Below are 22,075 nucleotides of genomic sequence, written 5' to 3'. Positions count from 1 at the left end.
GATGGCGGCAGCGGTGGGAGGGGCCGGGGGCGTGGCTGCGGCCGGGGCGACGGGTGTTGGATCCGCGAGGGCAGGGAGCGGGGGGCAGGGGTGAGCAGGGCTGCCGGTACCGGAGCGCTGGGGTCTGACGGGCAGGTGGGGGTCGTGTCCCATTGCAGACTCGCGGCAGCAATGGGCGGACTCGCAGCATGAGCACAGCTCGGCGCTTCACGGCACCTTTCACGACAGTCGCACATTACGGCACCTTTCACGACACTTTTACGACAGTCGCGATTCACGGCAGCGGCGCTTTACGACACCCTTTACGACACTTTTACGACAGTCGTGCTTTACGACACATTTTATGACACTTTTACGACAATCGCGATTTACAGCACCTTCTACAACAGTCGCGCTTTACGACACCTTTTACGACACTTTTACGACAGTCGCGGCTTACGGCAGTCGCGCTTTACGGCAGTTGCGCATTACGGCACCTTTTACGACACTTTTTACAACAATCGCGATTTACGGTGGTCGCACTTTACGGCGCCTTTTACGGCACTTTTACGACAGTCGCGCTTTACGACACATTTTACTACACTTTTACGACAATCGCGATTTACGACACCTTTTTACGACAGTCGCACTTTACTGCACCTTTTACGACACTTTTACGACAGTCGCGCTTTACGACACCTTTAACAACAGCCGCGGTTTACGGCAGTTGCGCTTTACGGCACCTTTTACGACACTCTTACGACAGTCGCGCTTTACGACGCCTTTTACGACAGTCGCGCTTTACGGCAGTCGCGCTTTCCGGCACCTTTTACGACACTTTTACGACAGTCGCGCAAACCTTGTACATGTAGCTGATGAAAAGCTGAAGAAAGGAATCAAATTTGAAGAATTATTTGGTTAGTTTGTATCACCTTTGATAGATTATTTTCCTATAGAGTTTAAAATTAAGGGGGAAATCCTATATCTGAGCTGTGAAATTTTATTTTCCTTCATCATCTGACATTTTTTGTTATAATTAGTGAGAGACTAATTAGTGAGAGGCAACCAAACCCCGGATTTTTAATTTTAATTTGTAGTCCAATCATACCTTCCCTTCTATCTCTAACTATTTTCTCCCTCTCTTATGTTGTTGTTTTGAGGATTTGGTTTTTGGTTTTTTTTCCTTGTCTCTGGTATGATTTTCTTCTCTTCTTGTTTGTTTATTCAAATCCCTGCTTGAGGCAGGGAGTTGTGTTTAGCAGCACTGAGGGCTAACCCAGCCTCCTCACACCCTGACTGTTCCAGTCTCAGATGTTTTGCAGGACGGACTGAAATTACAACATTACAGAGGAGGGGATCATTTTGATCAGCTGCTTTTCCTCTCCCAGAGGTTCCCCTGATTTTTATTCTTTGAGACATGCAAGCATCCCATCCTGTGGATTCTTTCCACACCCCTGTTGACATGGGGGATGCTGTCCTTCAACAAACCCATCTGTTCAGTCTGAGGAGACAACACGTGACCAGGCACCCCTTTGTTTCCACGTCTTTGGGTTTCTCTGTGCTGTGATTTACTGTTACTTGTGCAAAAGCTCTGATCACTGGATTAGTTCATGGAGAAATGTGCAGAGAGCTTGTGCTCTGAGATTTTGCAAATATCAGAGAACCATGGAATGGCTTGAGCTGGAAGGGACCCATAAGGACCAATTTATCACAAGGATATATTGTGGATGGTTTATTGCCTGTGTGTGCTTTCTTAACAATGCATTTAATGGCATGACTTTGAAATGTGTTGTACATTCTTGATGGGAAATTGAACATTGTGAATATAAATCTCTAGATGGATTTAAAACAATAGACATATTTCTTTATTTATTGGAATTCTACCCAGGCAATTAATCTTTAAAAAGAATTTGGAGTTATTTTTAACATGAACTTTGGGAGCCTGGCTCAGCTCTCACAAGCATCTCATTTGGAGAACCTCACTGGGGCTGGGCTCTGCTGCTCACTGGCCCAGCAGGGAGGTCAGGTGGGCACTCATCATCTCTCACTGCACCTGGACACAGACTTTGCAAGGCAGGACACAAAAAATCTGACTGAGCTTGAACCTGCTGTACATAGGAGCCCCAGCACCCCCTTCACTGTCGGTTTTTTTTCTCTAATCTAAATCATGCTGGAGCTTGATTTGCATGCTGATGACTAACACAGCTGAAAAGTTCATTAACTCATAAGAACAGAAAATCACACCAGATTGTTTAACTCAATTAATCAGAAGTAGCTCTCACAACAGATTGAAAAGTATTAGAACAGAAAAGGGTGTCCTCCCTGCATGTATCTCTCCTGCAGTGCAGCATGCAGATGGTCATCTTTAAATCTCAGTTCTTCAGCTCTCAGAGAGTCCAAAATGAAGACCCAGGCTTTGCAGTCTGTGTGATCAGGGCATGGCAGCCGCCAAGGTTACAGCAGCTCTTCCCAAGCCCTGAAAGAGGGAGCTAAGAATTGAGTGAGAACCATCCTCAGTGCTCTGCTCTGGAAATCACAGCATTTGAAGAACAGTTGTTTTACGCAATAATTAAGGTTTTCTTCATTTCTGAAAGAATGGATTTCACGCAGCTGAATTCTTGTGGATTTCTATTGTTCTCTTCCTTTCTTCTCTCTCAGCTCTCTGCAAAATCAGGTCCGAAGAGGGAAAGCAGACCTCTGCATGGCATAGCTGGGTATTTTCCTTTTCTTTCAGATTTCACTAAAAGGCCATCAGTCTTTACAAAAATTCCCTCTTTCTTTAGTCATGGGTAGCTATCAAAGACCTTCCTTCAGTAACTGTGGCCACCAAACCCTGGTGGATTTTTTTCACATCCCAGTATAAGGAAGACAAGTGCTAAAAGTTCTCAGCAGACAGGTGAAGGCACTCTCTAGGCACTGAAAACTCTTCTGTGCCTAGGTCAGGTGCTCTGAGGATATTTCACAAAAGACAGGGGGATACAGAGCAGGGAAAAACCTTGTTCTGTTCAGCTGTGATGCTTCACACAGACTGGCAAGATCCTGTTTCTCCTCTTCCCTGGCATTTGTGGCAGCAGCCCTGAATGATAGTTCCCACAGTTTGATGCAGAAACATTTTGCTGGGGAGATAGGTGCTGTAATCTGTTTAAATTTAGTATTATGGCTAAATGCCCTTGGCTGCTCCTCTGGCAGCCATTGAGACTTAGCTGATTGATTTCTCAACTGGTGAGCAGGAGTCTGCAGAGAAGACATTGATTTCTCTAAAGCTGGTCATATTATGTCCTAGGATAATAAGCAGCTTAATTCAGGCTTTCAGGGGTATTTATGAAAGAAGCTGGGTCTGTGTCACCCCAACCCCCTGCTATGACTTGTCCTGTACAGAGGGCAAATTTCTCACCTCCATTTATCTCCTCGGTGTTTTGACATATCTTGGAAAAGCAGGCATTGTTATCTGGATTCTGGGAGAATTTTTATTCTTAGTTTAGATTTCTGTGCAGCCTTTTTCCCTTCTGCCTTCCCCTCCCCTCCTCCTTCCCTCTGTGCTGTTGGTGTGCCTGGATGAACGTGTAAATGAGAGGGCACGACAGGGATGGCTGATAATGAGGTAATTTCTGTCTTCCCCCTCCCCTCCCTTTTATCCTCTCTAGTCCAAATATTTCCTAAAAAAGCATCGACACGTGGCAATGTGCATTTATTCTTTCATCCTGCCTGTTCAGTGAAGCCTTTGGGGTGTGTTTAATTTTCTTGTTTTGATGCACAGATTTTCTTGTGTTCTGCATGTTACTGCTCCAGAAGGCAGCTCCAGAGCAAGTCATGGTTTCTCTGAGCAGAGGGGAGCAGGGTCCGTCAGTGCCCTGACACTGATACACTTTGCTTTTAAGGGCAGACCTCATGGGTCCTTGTGTGTATTAAAGTAATTCTCCTTTAGTATCAATTCAGACTCAGCTTCTTTTTGATAATATGTGTCTGGGATCAGTGATCAGAGTGGGGAAGAAATGGAAAAATGATGGAATGAAGGTGCCTTTCCTTTGAATTTTTCACAGTAGACTGCTTTCAAAAGAAAGCAAATACAAGGGAAATACAGCTGCAGATGATGACAGAGGAAATCAGATTTGCTTAAACACAGCTGGAAACAATGCTGGAGATGAAGACAGTGCTTTGAACTAATTTTTATGGTCAGTAGCTGCATAAGAACTTTCCAAATAAATTTGATTTTCTCTCAGGCTGAAATGCTTTGTGCAGTAACTTTTGGGAACATTTCCAATATATTTGGAGACTGAAGCAACTGTTAATAATACTGTTGCCTTCTGCCTCTTATTTTATCCAAAAAAAGAAATCCAAAACAAGACAAAAAACCCCATGTTGTTCTCATAGTAATCTGATAAAGTAAAGAGTATCCACTTTTCCTCAGACTTTCTTTTCTAACCAGTCATATCAAATGCCTCTCTTTGGATTGATTTTTTTTTTCTTCATGGCTCTTCATAGGCCTGATTTTATGATACCTATAAATAAGTAACTCAAGCCTACTCCCTTTACAGTGCAAGGGAGAGAAACCCATAGTTTTACATGGGCTGAAATTTTCTTTTTGTCAACCAAAATATTTTTTTCCTACTGTGCCATGGTTTTGTATTGATGAAAGAAGATTTCAAATTTTGATAGCTTTTTATTTAAATTGCAACTTCTGGCTGTCAAGAATTTCGGGGAACTTTGTGGGTGACTAGAAAATATGGCAAAAGCAAAAGTAGAGTTATATTTTAATTTAAGTCTCAAAATTTTTGATCCCAAATAGGTTTATCTGCTAGGAGCACAAGCAGTCCTCAGCATAAACCTGGGTTGGAAGTATCTCATTCCCCACTGTGCTGTGTTTATGTAAGGACTCCCAGTTACTGATTTTTTAGGTTGTTTTGGTTTCATTTTAGGGAATGGATCAGGAGGGGATGTTGCCCAAATGAATGGAGAAGGATCAGTGTGGCTGTGGTCATTTCTGTACCACACACTAAGGAGATTATTCCTCACTGGCTGATCCTAATGAGGAAGAGTAAAATGCTATTAAGGCTTTGAGTAAATCTCCTTGCAGAATAAACCTCTGATGTGCCATTTGGATGGCAGAAGCAGGGATGTCGTTTGATGAACTGGGAATGGGTTGGAATCCAGAGATTCCTGATTTCTAGTGCCACCTGTGACACCAAGAAGAAACATAATCTTGCTCAGGTGATAATCTTGGTTTCCTTCATCCCAATCTCCCAGTTTGCAAGTGATGAAGTTTCCTCATTTCCCCTGGTGGAGCCCTTGTGCAGAGGGAAATAAGTTGAGTGAAGAGGAGGAACGAAGCCCTGTTGCTTATTCTGCAATGTATTACAGATGATACCAGACTGCAGTGTGTTATCTGAAAGGCTTTTATTCCTTCCTACCTCAGGGACAATTGAGCTTTTACACATGCATAGCTGATCTTGACAGCATGTCTCTTTATCTATTAAGTATCATTTACACTGCAGGCTGGCTGAGAACTGTATTCAGGGGAGTGCAATTTCATTGCCAGAGCATTGATCAAAAGGATTTTCTTTTAATGCTAACAGACAAGGCACAGGCAACATATGAATGTAAAATGGAGTTCTAGAACACTGAAGGACTTATTTTCTATTAGAAGATAAATTTGTTTCATTAATGAAGTGGTGAAAGATGTTTGAATTCTACTTTTTACAACTTCCATGGCGGCAGTGCAGTAACCAGACACCTCTGTGTGTATGGAACCTGCCCATGTCAGTGAATCATTAAAAAATCATCAGCATTTGACACTGAATTCTTTAACTGCAGTGACAAGTCATTAAACCCCAGTCCTGAAAATTATTGCTTGACTTTTTTTTCCTCCTAAAGATGTATGATGAGCTATAGAGGGAAAAGGTGCTTTTTTTGGTCCTGGTACCAGAGTTGGCTGTAGGGTGAGCTGGGCTTGGCTCCTGTTTCTGCCACAAACTATGGCAGAATTTAGATCAAAATATCTAAACATCCTCGGTTCTTTCATTTTCTATTAAATGAGAAGAGTTGCATGGCTTTGTCCCCCTCTTCTGCTTTTGGGGGGAGTGACTGTCATGTGTTTGCTCAGTGTCAGTGACAAAGGGGTCCCAGGTTTGGGGAGTGCACAAAGGCACCACAAGGAAAAAAAAGAAGCAACAGTAACTAAATGCAAATTTTTATTATTTGCAACATGAATTTTCATAAAAATAAGAAAATATTATTTTGTCTGAGACAGTTCTTTGTAATCAGATGTAATTACCTGCAAGGACTAACTAACTCCTGTGCTTTCTTGAACAATAAAATCTGAACTGCTTTTTCTGCTCCTCAGAGTGAAAACATATCAGTGCTTTATTATCCATTATTAAGGAGAATATACCTTAGAGTACAGACTGTGGTCTGTGTTGCTGCTTTTAGTCATGAGATTGTTAATTAGTTGTACTCATTTGTTTTTACAAAAATATTGTTTTATGTTACAGCTAAACTTCCTTTCTGACTTAGTATAATAATAGTAGGAAATATTGCCAGCTTGTGCTGTTCATTAGGAAAAAAAGAACCTTCTACTCAGTGTAGTCCTGGGTGATACTTTCACAAGACTGTCATTTCCATGTGAAAATTACGTTAAAATGTAAGATTTAAATGTGCTTGCAGAGATATTCACTCCAGTGCTTCAGTTCAGAGCTGCCTCCCATCACAGGGTGTGGGCACACCTCTGGAAATCCAGCACAGAATCCTTCCATGTCATTTAACAAAGTGGTGTTCTTGCTACTCAGAGGTGTAAGCTATGGTCTCCAAAAGTTTCAATCATTTTTTGGGGGGTGGGTTTTGATAGGCAGACTTCTTTTCTGCCACTTCTGTGTAAGAACAGGATTCTGTAGTCCCCTCTGAAATTAATTCCTCAGCTGAGATTGCTGGGTGGTGTCGGTGGGTAAGACAGGGACATCAGGACTGAGAACTGTATGGAAGACACCAGCTCACATCAAATACTTGGATGGCTTTGAAATTTGGCAACTTTGTCAAGTCATGGCAGAGGTGATCTTGCACTCTGCGCCATGTCACAATACTTAATTCCTGACATACTTAGGCTCAGTTAAAAGAATTCTCTGAGTCTCTGTCTTTGTTCATTTTTTTGATGCTGATCCTCTGTCTTGCCACTGATGATAAATCAATATTTTGCATACTTAGTTATTATTTCAATTAATGTAATTTGTAAGTCAGTGCCAACTTTTTCTGTTTTCCAGACATTGTCCAAATAGCTGAGGGATGTTCCCTTCACAGATACCTTCCTGGAATTCAGGAAAGAGAAATTAGCTTTTCTATCTGAACTCTGAGTGGTAAGAAGCTTCACTTCTTTTGATGTTTTTGTTATGCAGGGAAATCAAGTCCTGGAATCAGAACAATTCATTTATCCCACAAAATTAGATTGGTTTCGGCACAAGCCAGTGAAGAACATCTGTGGCTACACACAGTGTGCTATTATTGTATCAACCAAATGAGAGAGCACTACATGGTATTTATTTTGAGAGATGCCTCTAGTGCAGCTGTAATAAAGAAAAAGTGTGATAGTTTTGAGTACATGATGTACTTAACTCTTTTGCTGTAGCAACTGGAAAGCCCAAACAAAAGAAATTATTCTGTGAAGGTTAGAGAGCTTCTTGTATTTGTGTTACCTCTGCACGTCTGAGCATTTCTTCCTTTGGAATGTTGAAATCTATTTTAAAAATAAAATTGTTGGATTTGTAGCTGGTTCAAGTCCTCCACAAAGGCCCAGTAGTAGAACTGTTTTATATCACTTCCTTCTGAAATACAGATGATCTTGAGGTGCAAGAAATCTCCTCCCTCTCTCTCTTTTGTCTGGTAAGAAACAAAAGAGGGGAGAGGCTCATGGGCTGATGGTGATTATTTAATCCTTTGCAGCAGTCTGTCAGTGTTGGGACTTGCAGAGAGTAATTTCTGAAGGGTATCATCAGAGAATGCTGTTCAATATTTCATGGTCAGGGAAACAATCTGAAACCCTGGAGACTGAGGCACTTGCACTGTTTAAAGTCCTTGGGCTTCTGTGACTGCTTTCAGAGGCAATTTAGGGACAGCCTATTATTGTATTAAAGGAATACACATAGGCTTCAGGATTTTTGGGACCCAATAGCCAGTTAAAAGAAACATGGAATGAACAGAAGAAGAAAATGTGAAAAGTCCTTTATTCATCAATGTTGGCTGTGTGGCTGTCTCACATAACTTTGTGGGATAACCAGGAATACTTAAGTGAAGGTGAAAAATAGCTGGTGTCATTAAAAATTACTGGAGGCAAATGGGAAGGTAGGAGTATAGAGAAATGATTTTAATTATGCTCACATTAAAGTATTGAAAAATTAAATGGACTGGGTTGAACTTTGGTGACAGTTTCTGGCAAAAGTACTGAAGCAAGTTTATAAAAATAGAGGTCAAGGAGTTCTGGTTACATCTTATGCAAGAGTGAATAGAAAAGATGAACCTGTGACCTACTAAACCAAGTGCATTAAGTACTATATATCTATATCTGGTAGCTTCATCAGTGCCTTGGAAAAGATAAATGGCATTTTTGGAAATTCACTTTTAAGTGCACCTGGAATTGAAACTGAGCAGTGAAGTACAGAACAAGCAGGAATAATAATGTTTCTAACTATGCTACTGAAAGTTGACTGTGATTTTTGGGAGCTAGACCATAAAATGACTGAAAACAGGTTCCACATTCTTTCAGCTTCAGACATCAGTAGCTACTGAGCCCTCCCTGGGCAAAGAATGTTGTCAGGAATCTGTGATTAAAATCAATTACTGCCTAGGCAGCTTACCATCTGGAGGAGGGAAATCTTTCATTCTCTTAACTTGTGCATCTCATATTTGATTTATGAAAAACTCAGGCAATCCACTGTGCTCAGTAACTCAGCCGCTTCTGTCCTGCTCTGTGTTCAAAGTTATTTCCAAAGATACATAGTCAAAGCTTTTTTCCCCATATTTTTCTGAAGTATCATTAAATTGTCTTTACTTTGGTAGCCAGTTCTTTCTGCATCTTAAAAAAAAAAGATTTTTGATGAAGAATAAACAAGTTTGCTTTGATAATTTTGCAGAATCTGTGATTTAAAATGCCTGCTGCATTATATTTTCTCTAGATAGATCAGTTAAGTCTTTCATGTTTAGAAGGTTCCATTCAGGTGGAAGTGGGAAGGACATCCAGAATGTGCAAACTAAAATTGTATCACACATTTATGTCACCCTGATGAATTGCTTTGAAATAGTCCCCAATATGATTTCCACAAAATGTATTTCCAGAACTTTTTTTATTTTAAATGTCAATATCTTCTCCAGTCTGGGAAGATAACTGAATCTTACCTGTTATTTATGGTCAATTTTCTCTTCTTGACTTCTTTCTGAATTTAATTCAGACAAGCTAAATTACTTTTTGGAATTTCAGGTGTTCATAACTGTTGTTGACCATGATGCTTGTTAATTGCATAATAAGTTACACAGATTTTCTGAAATTGGAGAGCAGCTATTCCTGGCATCTGAGTAGGTAGGTTGACAAATACCTATCCATTTAAAGAAATTCTGCATTTAAGTAGTGATCCTAAATCCAATTCTCTAACAGGCTTTTCTGAACTTCCTAGTGAATGATTAGAAGATGATAGTTGGTCTTCTCAGTTGTGTCTGCTAGTGATGTGTAAATTATCCTATGTGGCATAGATTGATCTTTAGTTGACATAGAACTATGAGCTGAATATCCACCCCTTTGTTTTCAGCATTTAAAGCTGAAACTCTCTGCATACTTTGTAGTTCCTACCACTTTCATGTCTATCAGGGCTGAAACCTTGGCATCAGTGCCAATAAACCTCTCTCCCAGAAGGATGAAAGTGAAGTAGTTCACCTGTACTCTCACAGCTATGTAAAGGCAGTATCTGAACTGTCTGTGGGATGAAATCCTCAGGGATTTGTTTTTCTCCTTCTTAAAAGCACCTGGGATCTTGTGGCAGAACAGAAAACAATAAATTTAGTGCTTGAATTTAGTTTGGCTCCGAGTCCCTCTGTGCTGATGTTTGAATCCCTGTGCTAGTGAAGATGAAGATGGATTGTCACCCATTTCCCAGGCAGCATTCTGGAGCTTGGAGCTCAGAGACAGGAATTTTGTTCATTGAGGTGGCTGAGAACAAGCAGAGCAGTGAGCAGAGCAGGAGGGAATGGCTGAAATGAGCAGGGAAGGGGCTCTGTGGTGTGAGTGGTGTGACTCAGCCACGAGTCCTCATCCTTCCCTTCCCTGGAAGGGCTGAGGAGCAGCAGGGAGCCCCATTCCTTGGCTGTGGGGGGGCTACTTCAGCCTCAGAAATGTGTAAATACCAGGTTGCTGCTCCCCTGCAAGAGCCAGGCAAGCAAGCATCTGAAAAACACTGAGTTATTTTTTCTGATGCTGTTTTCCATCCTCCTTTGTAGATTCATTTCCCCATATTTCTGTATTTGCTTGTCTGAGCCACAGCAAAAAGAAAAGGAGAGCAAGCTGTCAGGGCAACAGCAAAAACTGCTCTCCACTAACAGTAGGGAATGACTGAGAAAGGTAATGAGAACATATTTTGAGTCTTTATTTTCTTAAACCATATTGCATTAACCTGTTCATTCATTTTTGTTTATCTCTTCATAAAAGGGCTGATGTGTTAATCAGAGTGACTTTATGGACAGTACTTTCAGTTTAGAGTTTGCTGTGTTGAAAGTGCAGAGATTGCCTTGCAGCAATTGTTTGTGAATAATATTTCCAGTTTTTGTTACCAGACCAAACAAGCTTTGATGTGCTAATGGTGTGAGATGAACGAGTCTGAGTTATGAGCACCTCTCAAGGAAAAAGCAGATCCTGATAGCGCCATAATAAAGATACTTTCTTTCCCTGTCAAAATGAATTCCCTCTAGTTTTATAATTTTATTGTACCCTTCTTACCAGCTGAAAGAATATCAGTGTTCGGTCAAATTCAGCTTTAGCAAGGCCATCACTTCCAAACCTGTTATATCATATATTAATAAATAAGAGATGTGTGGATTGAATGAACAAGCTATTTGTTAACCTCAGGAAATTTTTCAATTAAAACATTTCATCTTCAGGATGCACAAACAGCTATCTTTCTAAAGATATAAGCATGAGAAACATGGGTTTAATATTTTAAAATTCCAATATTTTTTTCTTGAGCGGTTACATGTCCTTTGTGGTTACAAAGGATCTTTATAAAAGAAATGGAGCTTTCTTTCTCTCAGCAAAAGATATTTTCATTGTAAAAGACAGTAGTGAAATAAAAGGAAAGAAAAAGAAAACAAGATGAGTGTGTGGCACTGTTTTAGTCAATACATCAGCTATTTGTGGCTGGTAATCAGATATATTTGCTTTATTTATCCAATGACGCATTCTCACTGTGTGTGTGTGTATGATGGCAATGATGCTGCAGCTGCAGGTGAATGAGTTGGGCTCTAGTCCAAATCTGTAGAGTGGAGCATGAAAAAATCCACCTGGATTATTAATACTTCATTTGAGCTTGCAGTGTAGGGGTTTAGATTTCAGCTTGCATGTTAATAGTAAACTCATTTAGCCTCAGAGATACCATAAATATGCCACACTTTGAGGGTGGCAGTTGAAAGACCTTTGCTCAGCATAAATTTGACATGAATTTGAGGCTGTAAAGCTGAACACTGCAGTTTGGTGTGGCACATTCCAGGCCACACAAAGGTGTCCAAGCCATCAAGACCAATTTTATCTGCTAAAGCAGCTGTGCAGCCACCAGGCTTGTTCTGGCTTGCACCATCCAGCACAGGAGTTCCTGTCACAGACCTTCCATCTGGGGGCTGGCTTTGTGCAACTTTCCTTGCAGCATCTTTCGCAAATGGGCAGGATTCTCACATAGTTTGGCATTTTCATCAGAGTAACAGGGATAACAAGCCTCTGTTAGATTCATGAAACATTAAATCTCCCAGCAGGGCTGCCCAGAGAAGCTGTGGATGCCCCATACATTTCTATAGTTCTGAAATTACTCTTTCTGTCACTTTTTGTGCCTTTTGAGCTGCATCAGCTCCAGCTATTGCAATGTGCAGGATTCCCTAGCAAGGTGAAGTGTCAGTTTAGAGACAGACTGTTGGCTTGGTAACTTAATTTTAAAAGATAGATTTTTTTTTTTAAGCTTTCCTTACAAAAGAAAATGGGGATGTTAAATTATTTTTTCTACTTTTCTGGGAGCTTGAGGCTACAGTGGGTGACTGCTGTGTTTAAACTGCCCTAGTCAGCAAAGTCACAGGTTCCTCCAATTGAAATTTGGTCAATTATCAGTTTCCCCAAGCAAGAAATACTCTGTACCCAGCAAATCTGTCTGACTTGATTAGGAAAGCTGGAGTGAAGGCATTCGGCCTCTCTTTACCTGGGGCTAGGTGCTTCTAAAAATTCTGCTTAAAACATCTTTCACCTCAACTTGCCTATTTTGCCTGTTCCAATCAAAACCTGCCACCCTTTCCCTTCTGCCTCCTCACAGGAGGTGCACATGGAGTATGTACTGAGTATGTCAACATTTTTTTCAAACATTCTCTCCTGAAGGCTTTTCATGCCTCTCTGTTTGTTGGGTAAGTTTTGAAATGTTTTGTTCATTATTATGTATAGAATTTAGGGCCTCAATACCGCAAGTGATTCTGTGCAGAAGTAAACCAATGCCCATTTGCAACCCCAGTAATTCTAAAGGATGGGATGGGATGGGATGGGATGCCAGGGGAAGGCTGGGTGAAAGGGTTTTGAGTTAGTCACAGCCTTGAGATCATATAAAAAAATATACAGGCTCCAAATTACCCAAATGTTATGTTAGAAGATCATAAACCAGACATTAATTCTGTAAACAGAGAGAGATTAAATATCCTGGGTGAGACAGATTTGATAATGAGCTTGGGAATGAATCAGACTCCCTGACCCCTGTCCTTGCAGCCTCACTCTGAAGGTTAAAACCTGTCAGCAGCAGCAGCCAAAATCTGTGTTGGACCATCTTTGAGCACTCCAGAGCACCTCCCACCTCCTGCCCACCCTTCAGGGCTGCACAGATCCTTCCTCAGCTGGTTCTGGGCTCTCTGCGATTTAGTCAGGAGGGTGGATCATATTTTCATATCTGGGTGCTGATTCTGGAGATTTTCCTGGACACATTGACTTATCTTTTGTTCATGGAGGATGCTGAAAAACATTAAGAATCACAAAGATGACAAACATCTCTGTTTTTTCAGTTAATTGTAAATCTGCTGAGAATTTATCAATTTTAGTTTAGAAATTTGTTCTAGGTGTAGCCTAACATGCTGCAGGGCAGATCTCCTTTGAATTAGTTAAAATTCTTTGCTAAAGGCAGGAAAGTGCTGCATGGTTGTGTTAAGTAGATGCCACTTGGATAATATTTTTTCCCGATGTTTGTCTTAAATTTATTGGGTGAATCTGCACCATTAGAGTGTCAAACCCCTTCATTTTGACAGTTAAAGCACTTTTGCTGCCTTAATGAATAGCTGGTAATACTTTAGTCATCAGACAACTCCAAGAAAACTGATGCTGAGTTTCCACATATGCAAATAACATAAATTGACTCTTGGGTTTTTTTAAGACAAATGAAAAGCAAACAGTTGAAACAAAATTAAACTGCCATTCAGCCTGCATGCTCACAGCAACTTCTAGTGGTTGCAGTTAATGTGAATGTACATTTTTTTGGTTCAATCATTATTTTTAACAGTGAAGCCTATCTAATCATTAGCTGGATCATGAAGTCAATTCCTTTCATGTATTTAGTAGCTCATCTTGCCTAAATTGTTTCAGTTCCTCAGAGATAGTTTTTGAATATGCATGACATATTTCAGCATAATAACTAGGAAGTCATTTTATGTTGCATCTCATTAGCAAAATAAGTATCAAAACAGGTTTCCCTGCCCTTAGAGGAAGCTCTTCAATTAGCTCCAGAGAACAATTCACCTTCAGCTCCCTCACACTTTAATACCTATTCCAGAATATTTGACTTTAAATACTGGACTAGACTCACTTTAATTTCATTGCATATAACTTTTCCTCTTCAAGGATCATAGAAGGCCAGACCAATTTGGGACTCAGTTGGGTATAAACCAAAGTCTGGATCAAATAATTTGTTCTGTGCTTTAGCCCAATGTTTTTGGGATGGACTCCTCATCTCCCGCTTTCAGTACCATGGAGTGAGGCTTCTGAGAGCATCTGGCTGCTCAGGTTTCCCCTTCCCACAAATTCAGGATGTAGAGATATAATTTGTGTAGTGGAGAGCCCTCAGTTCAGTGCTGCTCCTCCAATGTTGTAAGAGAGAGTGCAGAACTGGCTCCACAGTTGTTTTATGTACCACATCAATAGATAGCCTATAAAATAAATTGTATTTATGTGGCTCCAAAATAAGAGTCATGTTTTAAACAAGTAAATCCTTGCACCCCAACTGGGATAACATCATTCTCTGCTGCAGCGGAACACAGAAATCTCTGAAATGTGGTTTGTGGTGCCACACAACGATTTAGGACAGGAAACAACTCAACTCTGTATTCACAATTAGAAGGAAAGGCTCTGGAGGTAATTTGTGGGCCTGTAATCAAGACACAGTAACTTTGTCTTTTGAGATCTTAGGACTACAGTCCCGTGAGTAAATGACCATTAAAACTGTTGGCTTCTTTTTGTTCCATTGGGGTTTTTTGGTGTTTTCCCAGATGGCTGTATTTTCACGTGGATAGAAATTCTCAGTGGAATCCCTGGGCCCAGGGGATGTGTCCCAGGAAAAATGAAAGAGAAGCTTGAATATCTGTCTGCTAGAGCCCAGCTCGTCCCCCTCCCTGGTGAGGTGGTGTCAGCCTGTGCTTTGTTTTCTGCCAGATTTTGTTTTGGAAGCCAGTGCCTGATGATAGGTTACCTCATGATGGGAACTGGATTGCAGACTTTGCCAGCTCTTTACCCAAACATCTAAAATCTTTCAAAACATTTTTTTTCCAGCAGACCACTTTAATCCAATTAATTATACTACCATGTACTGTGTCCCAATTCAGTCTGGTGCTTAGAGCTGCCCATAACTGAATATTCATGAATTCCAGGCAAACTTTGTGTTTTGCTGTGCTCTTGCTGTACCTGGCAAATAGATGTACTGCACAAATACAGCACACTCAACCCCCCCAATGCATTAACCTTGGCAGCTTTAACTTTTTAAAGGCATTTACTTAACTTTTTTTCAGTTGATAAGGATAAAACAATGTTGGTGGTGTTACCTGATTCCAGATCTCTCTAATTACACTATTGCCAGCATATCCTCTGCTGCTGGAGAGAGGTTTTGTACTGGGAAAGATTATTTTATTTTTCTGAATTAAAATAAGCTGCCCAGTATGCCCAAATACACAGCAGTAAAACAGTTGCTTTGGTAAAGAGATTTTGGTACTTAAAATTAGAGGGTTTTTATTTTATTTTACTGTAGGTGACTCTCCAGTGAGTTATTAGTCACAAAAATGTCAATATTACAGCTAAAAGGTCTTTATCAAATAGATGTTAAGACAAAAATACGCTGTTTTTTCTGTACTGGCTATTTGTAGTGATAAAGGCAATTTTAATTACTCTCTATTGGTTTCTCTTGGCCTGCAACCTGTCCCTGGTGTCATTTCTGCAGGGGATTCATTATTAATTAATTATTTCCATTTTTTAATTTCCAAAGAATATCAGTTGACTTTTACAGCCTCTTCAGTGCTGTAAGGCGTCATATCACACCTAAATGCTCATTTTCGCTGCCTGAAGATATTTTCTGACCTGAATGATTCTGTGAATTCGGCCTGTACTTCAGCTTAGGGGAAAACCTACACATGGATTGAATTTTGGAGAAAAAGATTTGAACATCCAGCTGTGAGTGTATCTTGTGTTATGTCTTCCAGGTTGATTCCATGACTGGGATGGAGCAGCACTGCTGGGACTGGGGCTCCAGCAGGATGGCTCTGTCCATCTAACCTGGTGCTCTAGTCTGCCTTTGAGGCGCCCTCAGTAAATACTGATTTTTCTATGAGGTTTACACTTTGTTTTTGTCACGGGGATCATGAGAACCATGAGTCTGAAGAAACCTCAGGATTTTTGTTGTACACCCTTCTGCTTACCTTGAGGCAGATCGATCTGTATTTTAGAAATAAAATGCATGTTGGACTGGAAGACAAAGAGTTGTTCTTTCACTCCAACCTGTAACAGGCATGAGGCACTCTTGCAGACACAGGAATCTATTATTTAATGGTTAATAATCATATTTGACAGTTTCCCTTCATTTGCCCTCGTGTAATTTATTAGAAACGTTCATATTGAAAAGAAAGCCTTCCTGCAAAAAGAATCTGATGGAAACACAAGATATGCTGCTGTGTCTACAGGACACTCAGTCATTCAGGGGAAAAGGAGGATTATATTTCTGCCTTAAAATTCTGACCTGACTTACAGTAAAAAACTGCATATTTGTAACTTGCAGCTCCAAGTACACCACATAAACATTTTTGCTGTATTTTGTACATGTTTTGTGAAGAACAGATGTGAAATTCACTGAGCTTTATGTACTGTGGGTTGTAATGGAAAGTCAGGAAAATACAGGATAGGAAAAAGATGTGTGATGTAAATGGGAACAAATTGCATCTCAGTGGGACATGGCCTGGACAGAGCAATCGTTCATACTCCTCAAGTCATTTCTATTTCTCCAGGGAGCTGCTTTATAATTAATGTTCTTTGTTTATGGTACACTTATGTCTTCAAAAAAAAAAATAAAATACAGAAGTAGACATGTCCTTCATCAAGCCTCGCAGCGTGCAGGCCAGCAATTATTCTTATATAACTTGCATTGTGTGTAGGATAAAGCTCCCATGCAGTGCTGAACACTGAAGGGCTGCTAATGCATTCACAGCACAACTTGGGAGAAAAGAATTCTGTTGAGTGGGGCTATGGAAAAAAATCCCCTTGGCTCTCCAGCCTGTGTGTGCTGCTGAGTGGGCTGGAGGCTGAGGTTTGGGGCTGTCATGCTTGCAGCAAGTGTGGATGTGACAGGAAGGAGCTCTGCTCTGCATCCTTCCACCCTGCACTGCCTGGGGAAAAGCTCAGGGGCTGTGCTGGAGGGCTGGGAGAGGCTCCTCTGAAGGTTTGGGTCAATTCTCAGCATATTTATGAGTAAACCTGTAGGAACTGCTTTGCTTCCAGGCTTTTTGGAGCAAGCACCACAGTTTGATTTCCTTCTTTATTCGAGCCCTGTGAGTGTTGCATGGCACTAGCTCTGAGCTTAGCTCCTGTGAAAAGATTTCTGTGATGCTGCTCATGCTTTAAATACATCATCTGTGGATGCACAGTGAGCTCACATCTGTTGAATGAAGCCAGTTACAAGTTAGAAATATTTCCTCAGTGCATTAACTTGTTTAAAAGTTTAATTTTGATTAAAAATCCATAGTTTCAAGCAGCAGTTTTTGCTTTTTTCAGAAATTCATTTAAGGACTGTCTGATCTGGTTGACTCAGCTGCAGAACACTTAAGTTTCTATTGCTGGAGGAAGTTAAGCTCGCCACGCCTAAGACTGTCTGTAATCTAGAAAAGGAACTGATTTTAAGAAATAAAAGCTTCTAAGCCAAAACATGATCAAAGCACTTCATTGTAGGAGAAAATCTGGATACCAGACAGACAGAAAAAATTGATATGTGTGGGTAGTAGGTTAAGATTACTTGATCATAATTCAGTGAGATGCCCCAAGCATTGAATTTCACTTGCATCCCTCCAGCAAGCAGGACTTCATTTTAATTCAAAAAATGAGAAAATGGGGCATTTCTGTACTGGGATTTGAACTCCCAGGTGCCAGGTTTGAGCTGGCCAATCTCTGTCTGTCTCCCATGGAACAGGTTAATTTTAACTGACCCATGGCATCAACAGGTCTAGTGCTGACCTGGCTCCTGACTTCAAAAATTTGAATTCTCAGAGCTCTGTATATCTGCTGTTATTTGGTAGTTTTATTCTAACCTTGGTTTTGCAGTCCAGGGGTTCCCTGGCCGAGCCAGATTTTGCTGTATCACAGCTTGAAAAAGTGGCTGGTGTGCATTGAAAATATCAGATGCACGCTAAAAAAAATAAGTAAATACATTGTTTGTGGGGAAAGGATTCACACTTTTAAATAAATCTCATCATTTTTTAAGGCCTGACTCACATTTTTAATGCTAGTGTTGGCAATAATGCTGTTTTTCTCCATATGGTTCCTTTTGAAAAGAAAAAAACTAACACCACCCAGTGGGACACTTGAAATTCAAATTGCACTGGTAGATATGCAAAAGAAAGAAGATGAAAAAGGAGAGAATGCAAAAATCAAAAAATCCCAGGACAGATGTTTAGAGATGGATTATATCTTGTCTTCTCAGGGATGTTCAATAAAATTAAACCAAATGAATTTGGATTTGAAATGTATTAGTGAAACCATAATAAATTGTTTTATGTACACACAGTCAGAATTTAAATGGCCTCAAATTGCTTTAGTGCAATTCACTTTGAAATGAGCGAAACCAAGTTGTACCATCTCTATTTCTGAAGGAAAATCCATCCCCTTAGCAGAGCTGATCTGTGCAATTTGCCTTAAATTGACACCTTTTTGGTTAATTCAGCTTCTTTTCCTGCATGTCCTTGATATATCTGGGAGCTAACAAAGGGCTGAATGCTGCCAGATTCAGGAAGATTCTTCCCTCATTATGCCAACCTCTAAATTTTGCAGACTCATAATGTGCTCAGTGGAACACGTTGTGTTCCTGCCCCGATGAAGGCAGTGAAAGCTCAGCTGGAAGGGGTCAGAATTAGACACACTGAGATGGTGTGTGTGTAAGGATGTTTGAGAGGATGTGTTTGAGATGGTGTGTGTGAGGATGTGTGTGAGATGATGTATGTGAGATGATGTGTGTGAGATGATGTGTGTGAGATGGTGTGTGTGAGATGGTGTGTGTGAGATGGTGTGTGTGAGAGGATGTGTGTGAGAGGATGTGTGTGAGATGATGTGTGTGAGATGATGTGTGTGAGATGGTGTGTGTGAGATGGTGTGTGTGAGATGGTGTGTGTGAGATGATGTGTGTGAGATGGTGTGTGTGAGATGGTGTGTGTGAGATGATGTGTGTGAGATGGTGTGTGTGAGATGGTGTGTGTGAGATGATGTGTTTGAGAGGATGTGTTTGAGAGGATGTGTTTGTGCTCCTCCAGGCAGATGTGCTCCAGCTGAGGTGATTGTGGAGCTCCACCCTGGGGGCCTGGAGCTGCCATCCAAGGGCATCTTCCCTTCTCCAGCTGCCTGCCCTGCAGAAAGGTGGGAAGGGCAGAGGGACAGGAACCATCCCAGCTCTGTGCCTCTTGCTGCATCTCAAACCAAGGTGGAAATTATCAATGCAAGCATCAGTGCAACAGAGAAAACCATGTAGAAATCACAGACAGTAATTTTTGTACCAAATTAATACTGGCACAGTATTAACTGGGTACAAAATGAGACTTTTCTGCTTTCTGCTTCACAGACAGGGCCATGTGAAGCTGCAATGCCACAGCCAGGTAACACCAGCTCCAGCACAGAGCCTGCCAATGCAACAGAAGCCAAAGAGATTTTTGTAACTAATTTTAAAAAGCAATGACTGGTTCTAACATATCCACTGTTTCTCATGTGCTGACAGGATTGCTGATTTGCTGCTGGGGGATCTAAAGACGGATTAATGCATTGTCTGGATGAGACACCACAATTATCCTTCTTTGGGTTTGTTGAAATGGAAAGCCTGGAAAATTAGTCTCTCTCTTTAAAATAGCATATGGTTGTGTGAGATTTGGATTTAATGACCCAGGATATCATCTTAATTCCTGCCTTCCATTTTTGTTCTGGTTTGAGTTGATTTTATTTTTATATTCTCTAAGCTGCATTCTTTCATTTTGTGCAATCAGATGAATAAATTTTGAGTTATGGAATAGAAGCTGCTGTCCATTATTTTAAATTCTTGCACTAACTGCTGTCTTTATCAATTTTAAGAAGCCCACACTTCGTATCACTCACATTATTTTCAAAATCAGTACCTAGCCTTTCGGTGATACAGGCCTTGAAAAGAGGACTTGGATTTCTATAAAATTTTGTTAAAAGGAAGCAGTTTTTGAGCATCTGTGGTGGCTTTGAACATCATGAGAATCATGTAAATCTCACCAGTATCTAACCCACCTTTAAACTCCACTGTAAGGGGACAGTAGGTCAGTAGAAATTGTAGAAATCTAAACGGCTTTACAACAAAAATAGATCCATCTATGTCTGTAATCAGACAACAAGGTAGATTAATCTAATTGTGATCTCTCTGGAAACATAAGAGACATTTCAAAACAGATGATTTTCACAGCAAAACATTTTCTATCTTCCCTAACTGGAAAGGAAAAAGCTACATAGAGCCTTCAAATCAGGTTGTGGAGGGGTCTGAAGTTTAATACAGATTAATCCTTGGAATACAACCCTTCCCATCCTTAATACCAAGACAGATTTTCCTGAAGCTGCACTTCCATTGGCCACATATCACACCTAGAAGTGTGACAGCATCAAAAGTGTGACCTGGTCCCCATTGGGTAGTACTTAGGCAAAATGTATTCTATTTAGAAAGCAACTGATATCACTTATCTGCCTTTTGAAATGATTCTTTGTGTATTTTCAGTGTGAGCTGTGTTTTGGACTAGCAGTTCTCACGAGGTGCTCCTTTGCTCTCAGGCACCAGGGAGAATGTGTGGAGCCCTGGAGCAGCTCCCAGGCAGCCCAGATGAAAAGCTGGGAGCTATCTATACTTTTGTGGGAGTGGGGTTGGGGTTATGGCATTTTCACTAGTGATTAAATGTCTTCCAAACCTATTCACGCTGCAGAGCTATAAATTATGGATTTTTCACATTAATGAAAAGAGCCCTTGGAGCCCTCTGGAGTGCACAGTTCTATTTTTACATTTCACTATTGGAGAATGAGGAAAGATAGGCTAATGTGTTTCTTTTTTTAAAATGGTAGGAACAGAAATTTGGCCTGTTCTGGCCCTCGTTCATGTGCCAGCATCGTTACCCATTGTGGGGGACACACTCAGAGCTCATTTTGGTTATGTCATTTCATCAGGGGGATTTTTGTCACTCACTTTGAGCTCATTAGCAGACCTGACCTAAAAAAACCCATACACACGAAATCTGAAACTGCTCCTCTATGAACACAATGTGGTATATGATCCAAGAAATGGGGTTATAATTTGGAAATCAAGCTTGAGACTTTCCAAGAAATGGTGCTGAAGCTTATCATATTGCTGTTTTTTCTGTTTTGTTGCCTGTATCTTGTTTTTTGTGAGTAAAGAAAGGGAAGAAGGTTTAATCCCCTGTGTTTGCTTTTCAAGGAAGGTTCTGTCATCCTCTGGATGTTCTGAGGAAAAAAAACCAAAAAACTTTTCACAAAAGCAGACTGGAAAAGACCCTGCTATTCCTAAGGTGACTATGATGAAAAATAAATTAAGAGCAGAAGCTCCATATCACAGGTCATCTCTGCTGATGCCCTGGCAATCAAAAGGGAGCACAGAATTTCATCTCCACATGGTCTGTCTGTAAAAGTGTGTAGCTGTATTTGCATACATAGTGCTCTCTCATCCAGAACTGATAAAAGTGAAAATAATGGATCCCAGAGAGAAAAACTGAAGTAATTTATTCTTTTAGCCTCATATCACAACAGGTTTATTCTTTTATTTTTATTTTCCTTTCTTTTTTTTTTCTGTGAATACCAAAGCTAGGTCTGCATAGAGGTAAAAGCCACTGAGACAGCTCTGACTTCCAGCATTGCCATTTGGATAAACAGTGTGAGAGGTCCCCAAGTTTCAGCTCTCTGTAAACAGGAAAAAAATGTATTGAAATTGAAATCCTGAAAGGGATGGCTAATTTGCAGCTTCTTGAGAAGACAGTGAGGTCTCTGAGTGAAAGCTCCTGAGTGCTCCTGTAGGCTCAGACACAGAATCTTCCAGCCACCTCAGCATGAGGCTCCTTCTCAGAATACAACATTCAGTTATTGTTGGACAGGTGATCCTAA

At 40.6% G+C, this 22,075-nt stretch overlaps 1 protein-coding gene across 1 annotated transcript in view; it reads left to right on the top strand.

Annotated features, from left to right (window-relative positions):
* TTC14 (tetratricopeptide repeat domain 14) overlaps positions 1-22,075 on the top strand; it is a 76,004-nt gene that overhangs the window by 655 nt on the left and 53,274 nt on the right. The window contains exons 3-4 of the mRNA XM_031055433.1: positions 159-705; positions 790-896. Of these exons, the coding sequence (XP_030911293.1) occupies positions 159-705; positions 790-896 (654 nt within the window). The remainder of the gene's footprint in view (positions 1-158; positions 706-789; positions 897-22,075) is intronic.

Source organism: Geospiza fortis, unplaced genomic scaffold (genome assembly GCF_000277835.1).
Source record: "Geospiza fortis unplaced genomic scaffold, GeoFor_1.0 scaffold172, whole genome shotgun sequence".
Taxonomy (NCBI): Eukaryota; Metazoa; Chordata; class Aves; order Passeriformes; family Thraupidae; genus Geospiza; species Geospiza fortis.
The sequence above is the reverse complement of the archived record's forward strand: the minus strand, read 5'-3'. Positions and strand labels throughout refer to the sequence as shown.